Source organism: Dermacentor silvarum, chromosome 1 (assembly GCF_013339745.2).
Source record: "Dermacentor silvarum isolate Dsil-2018 chromosome 1, BIME_Dsil_1.4, whole genome shotgun sequence".
In the NCBI taxonomy this organism is placed as follows: domain Eukaryota; kingdom Metazoa; phylum Arthropoda; class Arachnida; order Ixodida; family Ixodidae; genus Dermacentor; species Dermacentor silvarum.
The window spans coordinates 408,918,817-408,937,809 of NC_051154.1; the positions used below are offsets into that span (position 1 = coordinate 408,918,817).

The window sequence follows — 18,993 nt, forward strand, 5'->3', positions numbered from 1 at the left end:
TATGTACGTATAGTGGTCACCTCATGCAGGCACATACTCATGAGATGTTTTCAAGCAGAATATTTATTTGAAAGCAAATAATATTTTATATTGCTGATAAGACAACTTATTTCGAATGAAATCAAATAATTACATTCTTTCTTGTCAGCCTGAGTGGCCAATCTGTTGCCCCTTTACTACTTAGAGAGACATAGAAAGCTCTTTATTGAAAATGCAGTGTTCAGCAAGCAAATTTTCGCCTACATGCTACGCTGCAGCGAATGGGACGAAGGAGAAGTAAGACCCTAGAAAAGGGTAAGCAGAAGAAAAATGAGAAAAAAATGCAGCTCCTGTCATGTTATTAGCAGTAGAGTAAGTGTTCGAGGTGATGAAGGTAGATGGCAAATGGAAAAGAAAGTAAGATCACAGTCTTGACGAGACGATGTGCGTTAGTCTTAGTTTAGACAGCAAACTTCAATACAACAAAGCAATAAGTCCAGGGCTTTGTGCTGTTTTGATGGGCAAAGCCTGGAACCCAACATCCATATCAATGTCAAGGGACCTTGGTCGAGCTTTCCCATGTTCATTTTATATTGATGTCACTCGTCTCTATAAGCTGGGCACTCAAGCAAGATGTGCGCTAGAGATTGCATGGTGCCACAGTTGTCACAATATGGATTTGTGCTCTCGCCATCGCAATAAAGAACACTGTTCATGTATGCAACATACAGTCGAAGCCGGTGAAACAGGGTCTCCAGATGCCATGGTAGACATTATGGTAGCCTTGATTGGAGTTCTGTGTTGATGTTGAACAAAAACTTGCAATTGCCTGAAGTTGAAGACCATCTTCTACACCGTTCATTAAGTACATATTGCTTCGCCATAGCTGAAGCCTCACTTTTAGTAAAAAACACTTACAAATTTCATGTGATCACGTCCTTTGCGCGCTAGCTAATCCACCTTTTCATTAACTATTTTACTGCAATTATACCTACTTCAGCATTTACACAATGTGAAACACATTACCAAAGTGAACAAAAATTAAGCAGTACAATAAGAGGCATGCTCTTTCTCTCAGCCATGGCAGCAAACAAAAATGATTGACTTGAGACCGTTTGATACTGTCAGCATCATACATGCGTGTTCTATTTCGATCACTCTATATATGAAAAATAGGTTCACACAGGATGCACATGATAAGTGAACTATTGTAAGCTCTACTCAGGTTATTTTACCGAGTTGAGCATGGGCTACACATTGTCTATGTATTTATGTACCAACAACCTAGCTAGCTGATGCACAGACAGATTTTAGGAAAATGAAAAAAATGCATAACAGAACAAACAGCTGGCCAGTACCTGTATTTTATTTGACAGCAAACCAAGATTATTAAGTGACTTAGCTTCGCAGTGAGCTCTGTCATCGCTCGTGGTGTGAAAATGTCGATCTAGTAAGTGGTTTTGTTTTTGTCTTTCTTAATTAGTAGCTGCTTTAACATGCACATGACAATGAAATGAAGGCTCATATGGCGGAAGACAGGCCCGCACAAAAAGTCAGGAAACATTTATTGGCATTTTTTATTTTCATAACAAACCAACGAATAGGTCCTTTGGTTCAGCTTTGTGAATAATGCGCGAGGTGTTCTGGATAAAACTGCAAGATTGGTGTGCTCCATTATCTGTCAATTCACTATTCAAGTAGCCAAATGAATGGTACCCCCATGAGCACCGTGAAAGACATCACTGAATTTTGCAGTCAGAAGGCCACAATGGCTGAGCCTCTGTACCCAACATTAAGTTGTTCCAGAAGAAAACAATACTGGTGAATTGGGTATGCATTCACATGTACTATTCAAATCCGCACATCACAAGTAATCTTTCATTGCTTGCTGCATTGCTCACCATTGTACAGTCTTTATTGCAGCGCTGTGTGTGTGTGTGCAGTAAAATAACTTGACAAATCAAAGCTGTGGTTTTTTAGTACACTGAAAGCAAATTTGCGTGTGGCTTAGGTACTATAATGCTCCTACTAGAGTACTGCATGGGCCGATTTTTGCGGCCCGGGCCCGGCCCGGGCCCGTTGTCACATTGGGCGGCCCGCCCGAGCCCGATCAAAACATTTATGGCGAGACCCGGGCCCGGCCCGGGCCTGGAAATAATCTACGTTACCCGCCCGGCCCGGCCCGCCACCCCTTTACCTTAAGCCCGAGCCCGGCCCGAGCCCGACTCGAAACCGGCCCGAACCCGGCCCGAGACCGAAAAATACATGTTTTTCAGAGTTGAGAAGCCCGAGAATAACTCGCAGAAAGCCCGAGCCCGGCCCGGGCCTGCGTCAAAAAACCCGGGCCCGGCCCGGGCCCGGGTGAAAAAGCACACGCCGTGCCTTTGCTCCGCCCCAAGCCCGTGAAAAAACTCCTCTACCCGGCCCGGCCCGGCCCGCGGGCCGGGCCCGGGCTTTCGGGTAAGCCCAAGCCCGTGCAGTGCTCTAGCTCCTACATATGGGTCAGCTTAGTATCAGTCGATTTCTTTACTAGTTGTTCACTGTTACACCTGAACTATACGGTGCCACCAGGCACTGCTGTATTGCTGCAGGCACGCCAGAACAGCTTGGCTTTGCATAAACATCTCTTTCCATCGCGCTTAAATTAAGGTGGTGCAGATTTGCTGGCAGAATGTGCTTATCAGCATAACTACCTAGCATTCAAAAACAGGTTTGAAAGGTAAGGGTGGATGCTCAGCTTTGCTGGTGTGACATTTTATATTTATAGCGCAAAACCACATCACTGAACAGGAAGGACAGCACACAAATACTCGTGTTGTTACCTCTCAGTCATAATGCAAGTAGTTTCCTGAAGTTTTCTCGGTGGTTTTTAGCTGCCAACATGTGAAGCAATCTGTAAATTCGAAACTGTATTAAGTAAACTGAGACACTATGAAATACACCATAGCACTGCAGGAAAAGCAACATAACACTCAGGTGTACACAATTTTTTGTCACATCAGCTCTTTGTGGTGCACCTCTTGGTGGTGCATATATATATGCACCATTTGTAGCTGAAAACAGCATGCATTTCACATTTAGAATTCAGAATGATCAGTGCAAGAGATTTTTAATGTGTGAGACATACACATGGTCACTTGTCCAATGCTTTGCACATCGATAGCTGCGTTTGGTGCAACTTGAGTAGCATGTACATAATGGACTACTACATACAACACCCGTTTTGCACCTCTGCTTTAATATTCTACCCTCCGACACAGAAAACATAGGACAGACTGGAATTTTCTTTGACGTCAATATTCAAAAGGCAAGCAGGTTTTCTGCACCACACATCTCCATTTTCCTCACATGGCCCTTATTGCATGTTCTGAATGTGCATTCATTGCCGGTGGAATATCTTCTAATGTGAAAATACTTTGACGTATTTGCACCTTGTATTTTTTAACTTACCCATAAATTCTCTCTGCTCTACATGTAGAGATACCTCCTTCAGTAGGGGTACATGTGCAGTGCCTTCATTAGTGCAGTAACTGTTACGAAAGCTGTGAATTCATAACATAGAAAGGCTTTATTAAATATGAACAAGAAACCAGCAGGCAAGAGCATCATGACAAGCCAGCTGAGATGGTGGCACTATTGTACAGCTTAGCTCCCCTTGTGCTGTCATATGTTAGCGATCCGATAAGCTCACAAAGATTACGGTCATTCCCATTTCAAGTGATGAGTGACAGTTGCATAAGCACATCTTCCTCTGTCTATATCAATGACTTAACTATATGTAGCAGCTTCAGCTGTGTGATTATTGGTGAAGCTGAAGTGATGCATGAATAGTTTCCGCACACAATCTGACTGGCTAAAAGCTTGCAGGAATTGGTCTTGGAGCTATTGATTCAGTGGTGGCTTTCCACTAAATTTACTGTTGAAGAGGCAGGTTTCACTTCATCGAAAAGCCCAAGTGAAAATGACCATAGAACATGACACCAAATGCAATCACCATTTATGATTGAAGAACGACATGTGACAGAACGATGAGCAGTGGAATTCTCTCACTAGTGTACAAAGTAGTGTAGCTGTGTTCAGTATTTCAGTGCTGGTATACTAAACACGGAACATTAATCGAGTTGAGACGGCATCATCAGCAAGACCCCTCTAATAAGTGATGGCAAAGGATAAATAAAAAGTGGCTGCCTCAGGCACTCTCATTGGTCTAAAATATGCATTCTCACATGCAGCGGATACAGTTCATAAACTGGTTTATATACTGGTAAGAAATGTAACTGCATCACATGATAAAATTGAAATAAGACCAGCTGAATACCGTATAGAGCATCTTTGATGGGGTCAAGTTGGTGTGACATGTCTTGATATTAGAAATTGTGCTGTTTTATTCACACACATGCACGTAAACGCAATGTACGCATACAATTTGTGTATACGTGTTACTGTGAGCATAAAATGAACAGCACAACTTACACAATCAATACGTAAATACGAATAAGTTTTTTTACTGGACTAATTACTATTTGTTTCGCAATGATTTTTTTCTCACATGCTGCAACTCAACAGCGTGAATACGTTGAGCTGATGTGGCTAATCTAAGCTGGGCTTGGGTACCATGTCCAGAATATGACAAAATAAAGAAGTGTCCATGTGTATCAGACTAAAATTGATGGTTTTACAATATCTTATCAGCCTGGGTAGTAAATTTGTGCAAAAAAATGCAGCACACTTACCAAAACATGGTGGCTAATGTAACATAGGGAGCAAATATTCTGCCGGCAGAGTCACTTGGAAAATTTTTCTACCAGTTCGTCCTCATTGGATGTCTTCAATCACATAACTAATGCTGACATGGCTGACAATTTCTGTTTAGAATATTATCATGACAGCCAATAGGCACCCTTTTTCTTCTGATAGCGGCTTAATTCTCAGGCGCAATCCACTGTGGCCATGAAAATGCTTAAGTATGATGAGGTGAGGCGCCTCTTTCCATAGTCTGGCAGCGCAGCTGAAAATTGTTCAGTTAATGAGTGGAACCATGGCCTGTGCAATATAACGCTACCGAGATGTCCACCAATAGCGTCCAACATCCATGAATGATAAATATCAGTACGCTAACAGCTAGATGAAAGTGCACCGGAAAAACACCTAATGGACATACTTTGCAGGCTCACGACACTTTAATGCACATTATTTGGTAATGACTGTGGGCAGAATGAACAAGAGGATGAAAAATATAGCATTTCCTAGTCATATAATGCTGGTCCTTGTGATAAATATTGTTCGTATTAAACTGAACGCTCATGCCAAAACAGGTGACGAACGAGAGAATGAAATAGGCTGGATGCACACAGAAACGGGAAACTTTCGTTCAGCTTATTTTGCTTGCATTACTAACGTGACCATAGCCAGCCACTGAGGAAGAACTGTGAGTAAAATTTCTTACATGCGATTCTGCCGGCTGCTAGCAGAATATATCACCATACCTGTGCTCAGTCTTGCTATTTTTTTACATGCATATAGTTTTTGTTAGAGAACGTAAATTTTTAATTATTCTTAAGGAAGCAACCAGTACTCATCCATATCATATTCATCTACAATACCACTGGTTTCTTCACAAATAGACTGTGTATATTCACCAGCAAAAACCAAGCAGTTAGCATTCTTGGGTATGCACGCCGTTTGCATCACAAAATATAAAGCTATTTACTTCGTGCAATCTAGAAATTCCTTATATTCACAACACCGCTCACATGATAAAAGTCAAGGCTCCTAGAAATTTGCATTCATATCATTAGTGCTCAGGTGCGTCCACATTTCAGGACAACGCGGTATGTCTTGACGTATGTAACTATTATGATTTTCCCTAAATTACCCTCGCCGATAGAAGCATCTTCAAAAGTGCCGTAACAACTTTTGTAACAAACGACACATGAACGGAGCAGAAAGGTCGATGTGATATTGCTTCTCTATAGGGGTACTACGTAAGAAAACGCGATCGGCAACACGTATGCGCAGTTCACTTCTGAGCATACGCACATCGCATAAAACGAGCACTTTTACGCTTGGTACCACTGCGACATACACACACACACACACACACACACACATATATATATATATATATATATATATATATATATATATATTCCGATTTGTATCTTGCGAACACTTCGTAACAGCAACAACACAGCTCGAACCGACTCGAACACCGCGGTCACCACGGCGCATCGCAGGCGGCAAAACGGCTCACGCAGTATAGCACACAAGGAATGACAGCGAAGCGAGGCAACAAATCTTATCGCTACTCATCTTGTCATCATTTCTAAAGGTTGGAGAGGACTGGCGTTCACCACTTCGCGGCAGTGAACTGCATACACAGCTGACACATACAAAGTGAGCGCGTAGGGGCCCTTAACACTCGCTAAGCGATATCACGAGTCAAATCGCGCTTGGTCACCTGCTTCGTTGTCGTGTGAAGTATGAAAATGGTAAAGATAAGTCAGATAAGCCTGATCATACGTGCAAGGAATGGAAGACGCAGGAAATCAGGCCAACCAAGTATTAGACGAAGATGGCTGAATCGGGGCATCACATGTCTTGTGCGGCTGTGTGGTGTTCTAACAATGGAATTTCCAGTTCTGCGAAGTTTTTCAGGGCCGGTATTTTGTAGCGATGCATTCTGCTTTATTCTATACTTCTCATATCATCCACCGCTCACGGCCGGCTGATCCCGTTGACAACGTGAGCGAACGGTCGCTCTGAACACTGACCAAGCGCGAAAAGGCATTAGCATCAGAAAGGCATCGCTACAAAATACCGGCCCAGGTTTCCTAAAGACAACAGGTAAGCACAAGTATTTCACTCCATTCTCTGAGCAGTTGTTTATTTTGCATGAGTAAACCAGTACTGTTTAAGCCTGAGTGGAGTAACATAAAGAGCAGCGTAGTACGTCGCTCGACTCATTCGCAGCCCATCTGCTGGTGGTGAAATACATGTAATGAAGGGCTCGAGTGCGTGTTTGTCGGGCTATACATTTTGTTCACTCTTTACTTTGTCGACATGCAGAGCCAAAGTTAAAGTAAAAGAAAGACACAGCCGTGATGGTTAATAATTTTAACATTGGTTTGGATCTTCTGGAATCTATGCTCGCTTATAATGTACAAATTTCAGTTATGAATGAAAATTGCTTGTGCGGATTGACACTTTCGCACTGCGTGGAGGTTTGTCTTTTTCTAGTACGAAATGTGTGAATAAAAAGAACTTTCAACTTTTACTTGTGTTGAGTTTTCGCTGACTGACATATCGGCCAGCTTTAGTTGATCCACTTCGGAACACACAAACAAAATAAACGATTGATGGTGCCAGGAAGTTTTCTTTATGCTGGCCCCCACTGTATCTGCGGAATAGTTTAACTGTAGCCCTTAACTTAAGCACATGTTAGAAATTTCAAAGCGATTACTTTCACGAAATGACGAAATTTAACATTTTAACAGCGAATATTGGTAGTTAACGACGGTGTGATATATAAATATTTCTCATTATAAATGATTGCGCTGGTGTGTACGAGCGATGCCCTGGTGATAGAAAAAAATTTAGAGCCATTCCACTATGTGAAGATGGAAGACCAGCGATGCTGTACTTGTTGATAACTATATTGAGTTGTATATCGTTAATTGCTATACTGATTGAATAAAGACTTCGTTGTCGTCTTTTATTTTCTCCTTACTTTGTCATAATGGCAACCCTTGCTTTGTGATGTACTGCAATTGCTTGCCGATGCTTTCGCGCCCACTTCTGTTCACGAAGGCAATCCTCACGGGCACACTGTTGTTCTTCATCGGTCACAGAGCATCTGTCCGACGTTACGGATCCTTCGGACGACACATGTTCGGCTATTGACGTTTTCACGAGGGTGTTTCCGATGGTCTGGCGTCGAGAGTATGTGTCAGTGTTGCCTGTTTGGTCTGGACGGTGAGCTCGCCCTGCGCTTGCGTTGCGGAGTGGTAGCTTTCCTTCGATTTTTCCGTTTATTTTTGTCCGGAATGACTTACGCTCGTAAATTGCTATACGTGACATTGACTCATCAAAAGGCTAAAGGACCGCACTGTGCAGTTTATGGGTGCACAAACAACCAGCTGAAAATAACGATTTTGAGGGTTATAGTGTGTCCACAACAAAGCACTCCGCGAGACCACTGCCGATGTTCATGCTTCGCCGGTTTCCTGCATCACCTGAGAACTTAGCATTTCAGTCTAATATGAACCAATGCACACATCAGTTAAATAACGCATTCTGGTAAACGATTTTCGGTACATTTCATTATAGGTTGCGAGAATTGTCAGCTCTCCGATGTAATATTTTCTCGTATGTAGTGGCAGAAGGTAAATTTGTTATTCTTTCAAACATGACTTCATTCCAGTCCCTAATACACGGGTCACATGGCGCACTTTTGATCGTGATCTAGCCCGATCTGGGTCAAATTTCTTGGCCGCGATTGGATTCTTTGCTCAATCTGCGGAAGGGAGCCCATCGGGGTCGAACATTCCGAGATCGGGCTCGATCGCTATCAAAAGCGGCCGTGTGACACCGGTATAAGACAAATTGAAGCACTCTGCGAGAGAACTAGTCGGTAAATACACTTCGCAACGATCGGGAAAAATTGTGTCCTATGGAAGATGTATGCAGATCCTGTGTCCACCAAAACATTGCCTCTACGTTCACGCGCTCCCTGCGCAGCCCTCCCCTTAACCGTAATGCGCTAACCATACGTGGCGTAGAAACGCGCTAAATGAGCCTGCGAAAGTAAGAACGTAAAAAACGGTATTCACATGGGTACGCGGACAATAGCATCAAGCTTGAAAAAATAACCGTAACGAAAAAAATGAATTACTCACACAGTCGATCAATTGAAATACTACTTATGTGCTTAGTGACCGCTTCGCTCACCACTAAGCGCTTTTCACTCATGGTCAGTAGTGGTTTAGTCATATGCATATGTATTTATTGGACAATTGTTAAGCCTCAACATTACTTTATTATGAATATAGCACAGTTAGACAGTGTAAGGGAAACAAGAGAAAGAGCAGAGATGGCCCTAACACCGCAATATCATTGGCTTATTTCGCTTCAGAGATAGCGCACACGAACAATCCTTGCCGTACGCCATAACTTTAATACAAACTTCGCGCACGATCTACGTTAAAGTTCACCGTGAGCGAAGCTTGTTTCAAATTCACACATTCGAAAGAAAAGTCATTCCAGGTAAACAAACGTAAAAAATAGGTAAACAAACATATATTTCTAACAGGTCCTGTTATAATCCCTATTGGGATTGCCAGTATGCATAAATAAATAAATACTAAATACTAAAAATAAAAATCTAGCAGCTGGGCTGTATCAGTTGCGCTGGCATCTGTGATAACTGTCGCGCGTCGGTTCGCTGCTGGTGCTGCGATATACTCGATCGCCACGCTTATGCTTTGACATTTAGTTATAAGCACCCTGCACTGCACCAGATCCAATAAATGTTGCATGATTGAGCTGTTCAGTTGCGTCGGAAGCGTATGGAGTAACCACCGCATATCTACCGACCACTGACACGCGTTGTTGAGCCGCCGGCGCCTGGTTCTAAGCATTGCCCGACGTACGTGCCTGCTTTCGCTAAATGAGGCAACCCTCAACTGGGAAACGAAATGGTGATCAGATTTAATGGACGATACGGTCACATGTGCCCAGCAATAACAATGAAATATACCACTGATTAGCACGTCAGGTCTCGACGAAGCAGACGTGGCTGCCGCCGCTACCGACGACGAAACACCACATCACTGGCTGGGCTTGCTGTTGCCATGGCATATCCCACTGAGTGCTCACGCGAGCACGTGAAACGTGTAACAGGTCAAGCGGCACAAGACAAGCGAAGCGGAAGAAAGCAATCGAAATAATGCACAGCGAAGATCATACAACCGAAGAGCGGCCGGCCTTCTCTCGCAAGGCTCACAGTCCAAAATGGCGGCATAACATGTTCTGACGCTAGACGTCGCCCGTGTCGGGCAAGCAACCACCAAGATAATCTGAAAATAAAGGGGAAGCGGAATTCAGCAATAATGAAACACAGAGCACTGTGGGGCCGCAATAAATATGAGGTGGGGCGTGGAATCTGGAAAGGAGTAATGGTGCCAGCGCTAACAGTCGCAAATGCCATTCTCTGCTTAAAATCGGATATCTTGTCGGGTTTGGAAGTTAACCAAAGATCAGTAGGCCGATTGGCTTTGGGAGCCCACGGTAATACCACAAATGAGGCAGTGCAGGGTGACATGGGTTGGGCCCCTTTTGAAGTCAGGGAAGCACAGAGCAAAATTAGTTTTGAAGAAAGGCTTAGGAACATGGATGGGAAAAAATGGGCCGCTAAAGTTCACAAATATCTCTACATGAAAAGCGTGGACACAGAATGAAGGAAGAGGTCAAGGAAGTTGGCAACCAAGTACAGGATAATCGAAACTGTAGATAGGCAACCAGGAGTCATCAGAAAGAAAGTGAGAGAAATAGAGACCGTGAATTCGATGCAAAGAATGGAAACAAAAAGGACAATGGAGGTTTACAAGAATGAGAAGAAAGAAATTAGAAGGGAAAATCTGTACGATAACACAAAGGGCAGTGCCTTGCTATTTGAGGCTCGAGCCGGTTGCCTAAGGACGAAAACATGCCGGAACAAATATTAGGAACTAGATGAGGCATGTGTATGCTGCAGTAAAGATCCAGAGACCACTCAGCACATCCTAATGGAATGCGACGGAATCCACCCAGCGAGAACCGTAGGTAACGTGCAACTCCCAGAAGCGCTTGGGTTTAAAGTGGAAGGAAACAAACAGATCAGCCGTAGAGATCAGCAAGAGACGATTAGATTACTGGTGGAAAAAAAGCAGGTAAAAGATGGATACGACCTGATCTCTTAAAATCATAGGCAGCGGTACAAGGTAAATTTTTGAAAAAGAAATAGAATAATGAGAGGTATACAAAAATGCTAGATAAAGAACATGTATAGTATACCTGATTAAATCAAGCAGGCTAGGTGACTATTTGTGGCCGCCCCGTTTCAAAGGGGATGCCAATAAATCTCATCCTCAGCGCTACTCAAACGTCGGTTTGTGAAAAGGTCCATAGCTGGTTACCGGCGCCTTTGCGCCCATTCACGCTGTTGCTCACGCCGGCGCTCTTTCCGTTCACGTTCTTCTTCAGTGCGGACTACGCGCGTCCTGGCCGTAGCAAGACCAAAGTACAACTGCTCATAACGTCGCTTGAGCGATTTAAACGTCCCAAGACCACGAGGCACATACATTGGTGGGTACTCAATGACGTTTTATTATTCCGCCATCCACTCCGGAGCCACGCAGCAGCGCCGGCGCGCAGCAGGCTACTGTGAATTCAATGTTGACGCGAATTTTTAAAGCGAAGCTTTATATGTCCAGGCGAAATCGTATATGGCTAGGCTAAACCGCCTGTCTACAGAAAACTATCATCATTAGCATTGGCTCGAGCGTCGTCGTCTTCTTACGCAGCTGGATCGTTGGCGCCCCTCGGGTTGCGCTCATGCTCGGCTCGCGCTCGTGCCACTGCTTTCGCGTTCGTCGTCGTCTTCCACAGCTGGCTGCGTTGCCGCTCATCATTCCAGCGTAGTGTTTCACTTCTCTTCTCTCGTCGGGATGGGGAGGCCGCGATTACGAGGGTATGAGCCATTGCTTAAGCGGGTATGAGCCATTAATTGTCTTACGTAACGGACAGATTTAATTTTGAAGCAATTTAATTTCGAAAATTCGCAAGGGGCAATGGCAGGCGAATGCTACCAACCACGCCACCGAGCAAACTCGAGACATCGAACGCAAGCGACAACGGCGCACTGAGGACATACCCTCAGTGTCATCGTTCTCTCCGTCACAGCTGAACGTGTATGTAACCTCATATTTGAGAAATACTTTAATGAACCCTCGGGATTAACCCAGTGATAAACACCGGGGCTGGACGTTTCATCTTCGCTGATTAACCATCTTCATGGAGTGGAAGAGCCGACGATTTTTTTATACACAAGCACTTTTGGTCAGAACCTAGCCATATACAGCTTCGCTGTAAAAATGAATACAAACTTGCAAGGTAAACGCTGCAGTTAGAAAGTGCTTCCTCAACACGGCACACTTGAGCGGGTCCTGCTGCGCGATTTGGCCAATGTCGCCGCGCGGCTAGCGGACCTGCAAGAAAGCACGTGCAGGGCCCACTTGCAAAGGAAGTGGGAAAGGAGGGCTCCCGCGTTAACCCTCCTCCTCTCGTCGGCGCGCCCTCTCCTTCAATTATCGCATCGATTAATTGCTTTCGATGTAGGATTTTTCATCGACGAATTGATTAATCGATTTAATCGATTAATCGCGCTCTTTCAAAAAGGTTTACACACTGTTACCTAAACACAGTAGGGCCCTATTTTACTGTTTGAGAGGTGGAATCAAGTATGAAACACAAGTGTATAAATATTTGATAAAGGATATCTTTAACTTGTTAAAGACTAAATATAGTTGGCACTAGTGGCGTTTGAAAAGATAAACAATATATGTTATAAAATGGCACTTAGTGCAGAATTAACTAAGATACATGGCGCTAGTAAATCTCCGTACAGAACAGTTAAACAAGAAATAACAAAAATGGCAGAAGTGAAAGGTGAAGTCCAACTGAAATATGCAAGAACTGCAATACCCACAGGGGAAAAGAAAATTACTGGTTTAGGATTTTAAACATGCACTTTTCTACAGAGCGAAGGAAGGTCGATTGGCTAGGATGCTTGGGTGCAACCGACACTTTCTTTGAATGGCCCCACAACCTAGAGATGCGAAGTGCGGAAAAAAAACGGAAAAATTCCGGAAAAAAACAGATTTTTCTGTTTTTTTTCGGCGCAGTTGGAAAAATTGGCCAAAATTTCCGCGGGGAAAAACGTACAGAAATAAAACTTAGGCAACACGCAGCGTTGAACGTGAAAGCGAAACGGCCAATGGTACGGCCAATTTCCAACGTGTGGATGCACTTCACGGTCGGGGAGACATCTTGATCCATGTTTCCATAGTCGAAGCCACGAAGAAATAGCAACAGAAGAGACATTTCAGTGTTCTTTGTTCTAACTGCCGTAACAATTCTAAGAAGCCGCACCCGTCCACGGAGAACTGAACGCGTTCGCGGTGATGCGTCTGGCTTGTCTTCGATTTGTTAAACCCTGCATTCGTTTGTGAAAAGGCAGAAAGCATTTCACTTCTGTTTACATAATGAGAGTTATGGCTTTTGACATTTGGCATTAAACTATTGACCGTATGCTTAAGAAAATTTCTTCTTTTCCATTTTTTTCCAAAATGTCTGAGAAAAACGTGAAAAAAAACAGGTTTTTTCCGATTGCTCAAAATTTCCGGAAATTTTGCATCTCTACCACAACCAGCATGCGAGAATAGATGCTCGGAAGCTCTAGATTTTCTGGAATCCACATGAACTCCATCGCTTTGTCAAAATACATGCTTCAAACCGCCGCGCATGCTGTGCCACGTCTTCAGTGGACTGGGAGTGGCACGACGATAAACGACTGGTCTGCTATTAGTATGCCTTGAATTGCGAGCGCATTTCAAGCCTCCGGCTTCAGCCGGGTACTAAATGCCGGCGACTAACTTCCGACGAAATTCGTCCCACGATGTCAATGCCGCCTCGTGGTTTTCGAGCCATGTCTTTGCAGAATTATCGAGCGCGAAGTACACATTGCGTAGCTGCGCTCTTCAGACGAAGCATTGAATTCGGCCACCCTTTCGAAGTGGTCAAGCCAGTCTTCGACGTCTTGAAGAGCACCACCGTGGAATACATTGGGTGTTTGCGGCTGATACAAAGGGATCAGCGTCGGCGCGGTGATCGCAGCAGTAGACGGTTGGTTCATCGTCCTGGTAGTATCAGGAAGCAGACCATGCTGTGGCTGGAGCCCCTGAAGACGACGGCTGGTACGTACGTGCACAGGGGTGAGCTCTGACGGATTGCTCACTGGCGTCGAGTCAGGAGTATGCTGCGTCTCGGGTGATCGTATCATCTACCCAGTACCTCCACCAGAAAAATGTCAAGGAAATTAACAAGCGAGGCCTTGGCAAAATGGTGTTCTTTAATTAATGGAGGACACTCGGAGAGCGCGCGTTCCACTACGCACTTCGTAGTTCTCGTTCCAATGGCCGGCGGCCGCAGGGGCCAGCCTATCTCACGCCAATATATCAAATTTGTACATTGAGAAGTCGAGCGATACAAGTTGATCCTATGATTTTCAGGATCTGACTTTCTAGATTATCATGAGTGTTTGGTTTCGCTAATACTGCTAGTACAAAGGCAATACTGTTTATATCTAAACGCCTATCAGTGTGGGAATTTCAACTTGTTTAAATGTAGTTACCGAGAGTTGAGGGACAGGTGGGGGAAACTACACAGGGAGTCCCAGCTATCACGCAGCACGATTTAAAAAAAGAGGAGCGGCGTTACGCGAAGCAAACCTAGTGCGTATTGTTTCCAGTGCAGTGGAGTAGCCGCCAGTATTTTTTTCGTTACCAAGATTTAATTAGTTAATTGTAACTAATTTTCTAACTCGAGAAGTAATGTCCTAATTATCAAAGTGTCAATGAGAAAATTGTAGAGAAACATGAAAAACTCCCGATGTAGCTTTCTGTTCCTCAATACGTGCTACATAAATCGTCTTTTTCCGAGTGTGAAAGGAGCCCGAGAATACACGCAGAATTGCCGCGCGACTGGCCGCTCGAGGTGCTTTGCGTGTATTCGCGGGCATCTTTCACGCTCGCAAAAACACATTTATGTAGCACGTATTGAGCACATATGAGGGCAATAAAGTTTAATTTACTGTCAAAAGCCAGTTCTAGAAACTTATGCTCTGGTGTAAGTGGCAGTGAGCTTTGATTCAATTTTAGCGCAGGATCCGGATATAAGCCGCGCTTCTGCGAGAACAGAACAGTGATGGATTTTTGAACAGAAAAACGAAAGCCATTTTGATCTGCCCATTTTGTGAGTTTGTTATTCGTTAACTGGAGCTGTCTTTCACACGTGGATATACTTGAGGCCCGGCATGCAATTTGAAGGTCGTCCACATAAAATGAATGCATGATGGAAGGCAGAATTACTGTATTTACTGAATTCATTTTCACCACGAAAAGCGTTGTGCTTAAAATGCAACCCTGTGGCACGCCATTTTCTTGTACGAATACACGTGAGGTTTCGGAGCCCAAACATACCAGAAAAGTTCGCTTTGACAGAAAATCCGACAAACAGTTAAGCATCCTGCCACGGATTCTCATATTTGCGAAGTCTTTCAAAATACCATAACTACATGTGGTATAGTAGGCTTCCTTTAGGTAAAAAAAATACCACTAGGTAGTGTCGTCATGTAAGAATGTTTCACGTATTGTGTGCTCAAGACGCGCGAGGTGATCTGTTGTTGAATGACTTTACCTATAACCAGACTGGTGAACGCCTAGTAAGTTCTTTGCTTTAAGAATGTGTGTTAACCTGATGTTTATTACGCTCTTGTGGCGCTCTTTGGCCATACTTGGCCCTTGCGCCAATAAACACTATACATCATCATTACGCTCTTGACCGATTTTGCCAAGCAGCTTGCAAGTTCAATAGGTTTATAGTTGCTTGGTGACGTTGGTGGTTTTCCAGCTTTTATAAAAGAAACTATAATAGCTGTCATAGCCAACTCGCGGGGAGCAGCCGAAGCGAAACAGCACGCTTGATACCGTGGAAAAACACTGCCCTTTATTTCCCACGCACTCATCTTTTAGAGCAACCTAGTGATGACGTAACACGCCACATATGCAATCTGTTAGTGATAACACATCAGCGCGTGTTCCGGTGGCTATTATGTTACACTCCTCCCCACCAACAAACAAAAACAGAAAAACAACGATAGTTTAGCGTCCTTCGTGGTCAGAAACGCACAACTGGTTTTTTTTGTCCTCGTGCTTCTTCGCAGCATTGGCGTACTGTCATGGGTAGTAGGCACAACCAGATCGCGTGTTACTGTTGTTCCACTTTCGCTGCATGTTTCAAGACACGGCTCAGCAACGGGATTCGGTTGCTCCGACTCACACTTGCTGGGTAGCGGAACTAGTTGCACAGCCGGTTGCACACCCGCCCGTTCCGGCACGCACTCCGTGGTTGACGAAGCTTGTTGCACAGGCGGTAACCCTGGCGGCGGTGAAGAAGTCTGTCGCGCAGGCGGCAGTCCAGGAGGCGCACTAAATGGGGCGAAGTTCGGTCGCAGGTGTTCTTGATGGCGCCGCCAACACCTACCGTCTGACAAAACGACATCAGCGATGTTATCGATGGCTCTGTCAGTCACTCTTGCTGGCATCCAGGTTGGCCCCGAAAGGAAATTCCGTGCGTAGATGTATTCTCCGGGTGTTGCGGGCGGCGTGGTTCGAGCTCCACCATCATGGACAATCTTCTGCTTGAGCTGCTTCAGCAAGACATTAGCTCTTATGTATGGATGCAGCAACGTTAGAGCAGTCTTTAACTTACGGCCCATGATCAGCTCCGCTGGTGAGCACCCGGTAGTTTCGTGGGAAGTAATCCTATAATGGAAAAGAATACGAGCAAGTTGGCATGTAAAACTCCCTTCAGTCGATTTCTTTAGCTTTGACTTGATGCACTGAACTGCCCGTTCTGCAGCCCCGTTTGACGCTGGATGGTATGGATGTGTCAGTACTTGTTTGATGCCATTTCGGTGCAGGAAGCTTCTGAATTCCTCACTCACGAACGCTGGTCCGTTGTCGGACACCACTACATCTGGCAATCCGTGAGTGGCAAACATAACCCTCAGGCATGAGATAGTTTCGTCTGCCGATGGTGTAGATATAGGCACGGCCTCTATCCACTTTGAAAATGCATCGATAACGACCAGCAAGTAGCGGTTCTTCAAAGGTCCAGCAAAGTCAATATGAAGGCGAGACCATGGTCTGTCCGGAAACGGCCATGGCATCATCGCTACTGGCCGCGCAACCCTCTGGTGTTCTTGGCAGACCTGACACTGGCGAACTGCAGCAGTAATGTCGTCGTCCAACGAGGACCACCAGACGTGACTCCTGGCGATAGCCTTCATCTTGGTCATTCCTGGGTGCCCCTCATGAAGGAGTCGCAACACTTCTTGCTGCAATGCACTTGGGATGATCACCCGCGATCCGAGAAGTATACAGTCTTCTTGCACGCTCATCTGAAGTTTTCGATCGGCGTAGAACCTGAACTCGGGGTCACGTAGCTCAGCTCCAGACCATAAGGCATCTCGTAGCTTCGCTAAGGTTAAGTCCTTGGACGTAGCTTCCGCGACTACAGTCGACGGCAGTACCCGAGGATAAGCAGCCTCCAGCATGAAAACTTCCGCTGGCCTCTCCACAGGTTGAGCGTACACTGGTAGTGGTAGGCGACTCAAACAATCCGCGTTGGCAATGCTTGCTCCCGGCCGGTACATGAGCTTGTAGTTATATGCTCCAAGCATCAGCGCCCAACGCATGATACGCGGTGAACACATCTCAGGCACGCGCTTGTCCGGAGCCAGCAAGCCCACTAGCGTCACTCGTCACTGGCGCCCACACGCCCACTCGTCACTCGCGTCCCCAGAGGTATTGTCGGAACTTGGTTACGCCAAACATGAGAGCAAGAGCCTCCTTGTCGAGATGACTGTAGTTCCGCTCGGCTGGCGCGAGACTTCGTGATACAAATGCGATTGGTCGTTCAGCCCCCGAGTCTTCCCTATGGGCCAGAACGGCGCCAACGCCGTACGGTGACGCGTCGCATACGAGAACCACGGGTTTCTTGGGGTCATAATGCGCCAGCACTGCTGCTGAAACAAGTAGCTCCTTGCTCCTGTTGAAAGCAGGTTCGTGATCTTCACGCCACTCCCAAGACACCTTGGCCACAAGCAGCTCGTTCAAGGGATGCAACACACTAGACAGTCCCGGCAGAAACTTGCGGTAAAAGTTGACTAGGCCTAGGTAACTCTGTAATGCCTTGACATCTTTGGGTTTAGGGGCCTTCAGCACAGTCTCTACCTTTTCAGGGTTGGGTTGAAACCCCGCAGCCGTGATAACGTGACCCAGGTATTGAACTTGCCGTTCCAGGAAGGTGCACTTATCAAGCTTCAATGCAAGCCCAGCTTGCTTCAGTCGGCTTAAGACTAGGCCCAGGTTTGTTAGATGGTCCTGGTCGTCGCGTCCAGTCACAAGAACGTCGTCGAAATACACCACAACGTGTCTGAGCCCTTGTAGCAGGTTTTCCATCTCCCGCTGGAAAATTGAAGGAGCAGATGTGACGCCAAAAGGCAAACGCGTGTATTGGTACAATCCTTTTGGTGTGTTGATTGTCACGAACTTGCGGGATGCCTCGTCCAGTTGAACTTGCAAATACGCATCCTTCAAGTCCAACTTGCTGAACTTCTCGCCACCGCTAAGACGGCTTAACAGGTCTTCAACGCGTGGTATCGGGTACTTTTCAGGCACTGTCACGGGATTAACAGTGACCTTGAAGTCGCCACATATCCGAATCTGGCCACTTCGCTTCAAGATAGGCACGATAGGTGCAGCCCATTCCGAAGTCTTAACTGGACGCAGCACTCCAACTCGTTCCATGCGCATCAGTTCCTCGTTGACGCGGTCGATCATTGCGAACGGAACAGGACGAGCCTTGAAGAACCTCGGCTTCACGTTTTCTTCGATTGTTATTTTCGCAGACACTCCCTTGAATGTTCCCAAGGCGTCGTCGAAAACACTCGCATACTCAGCGACGAGTCCCTCAACCGACGTGATAGCCTTAACGTCCATCACATTGCGCAGTTTAATTCCGAGGCCTTTCATCCAGCCCCGTCCCATCAGGGACGGGCAGTGTCCTGGGACGACGTACAACACGTCCCAGCACTCATGGTTTCCTAGTCGTACAGTGGTAGGCAGGCTGCCT

At 45.5% G+C, this 18,993-nt stretch overlaps 1 protein-coding gene across 1 annotated transcript; it reads right to left on the bottom strand.

Moving 5' to 3' along the window:
• Nucleotides 1-16,562: 16,562 nt before the first annotated feature.
• Nucleotides 16,563-17,554, bottom strand: LOC119446980 (uncharacterized protein K02A2.6-like). Its single transcript, XM_037711473.1, has 2 exons — nt 16,754-17,554; nt 16,563-16,619 (listed from the first exon to the last, which is right to left on the bottom strand). The coding sequence occupies exons 1-2, from the start codon at nt 17,552-17,554 to the stop codon at nt 16,563-16,565; spliced, it is 858 nt and encodes a 285-aa protein (XP_037567401.1).
• Between the last annotated feature and the right edge of the window lie 1,439 nt (nt 17,555-18,993).

Bases quoted from the DNA above. Each gene is read 5' to 3' on its own strand.
- LOC119446980 (XM_037711473.1), bottom strand. From the start codon at position 17,554: ATGCGTTGGGCGCTGATGCTTGGAGCATATAACTACAAGCTCATGTAC. The intron at 16,620-16,753 runs GTACTGACACAT...TTTCCATTATAG, and splicing joins ACCGAAATGGCATCAAACAA to GATTACTTCCCACGAAACTA.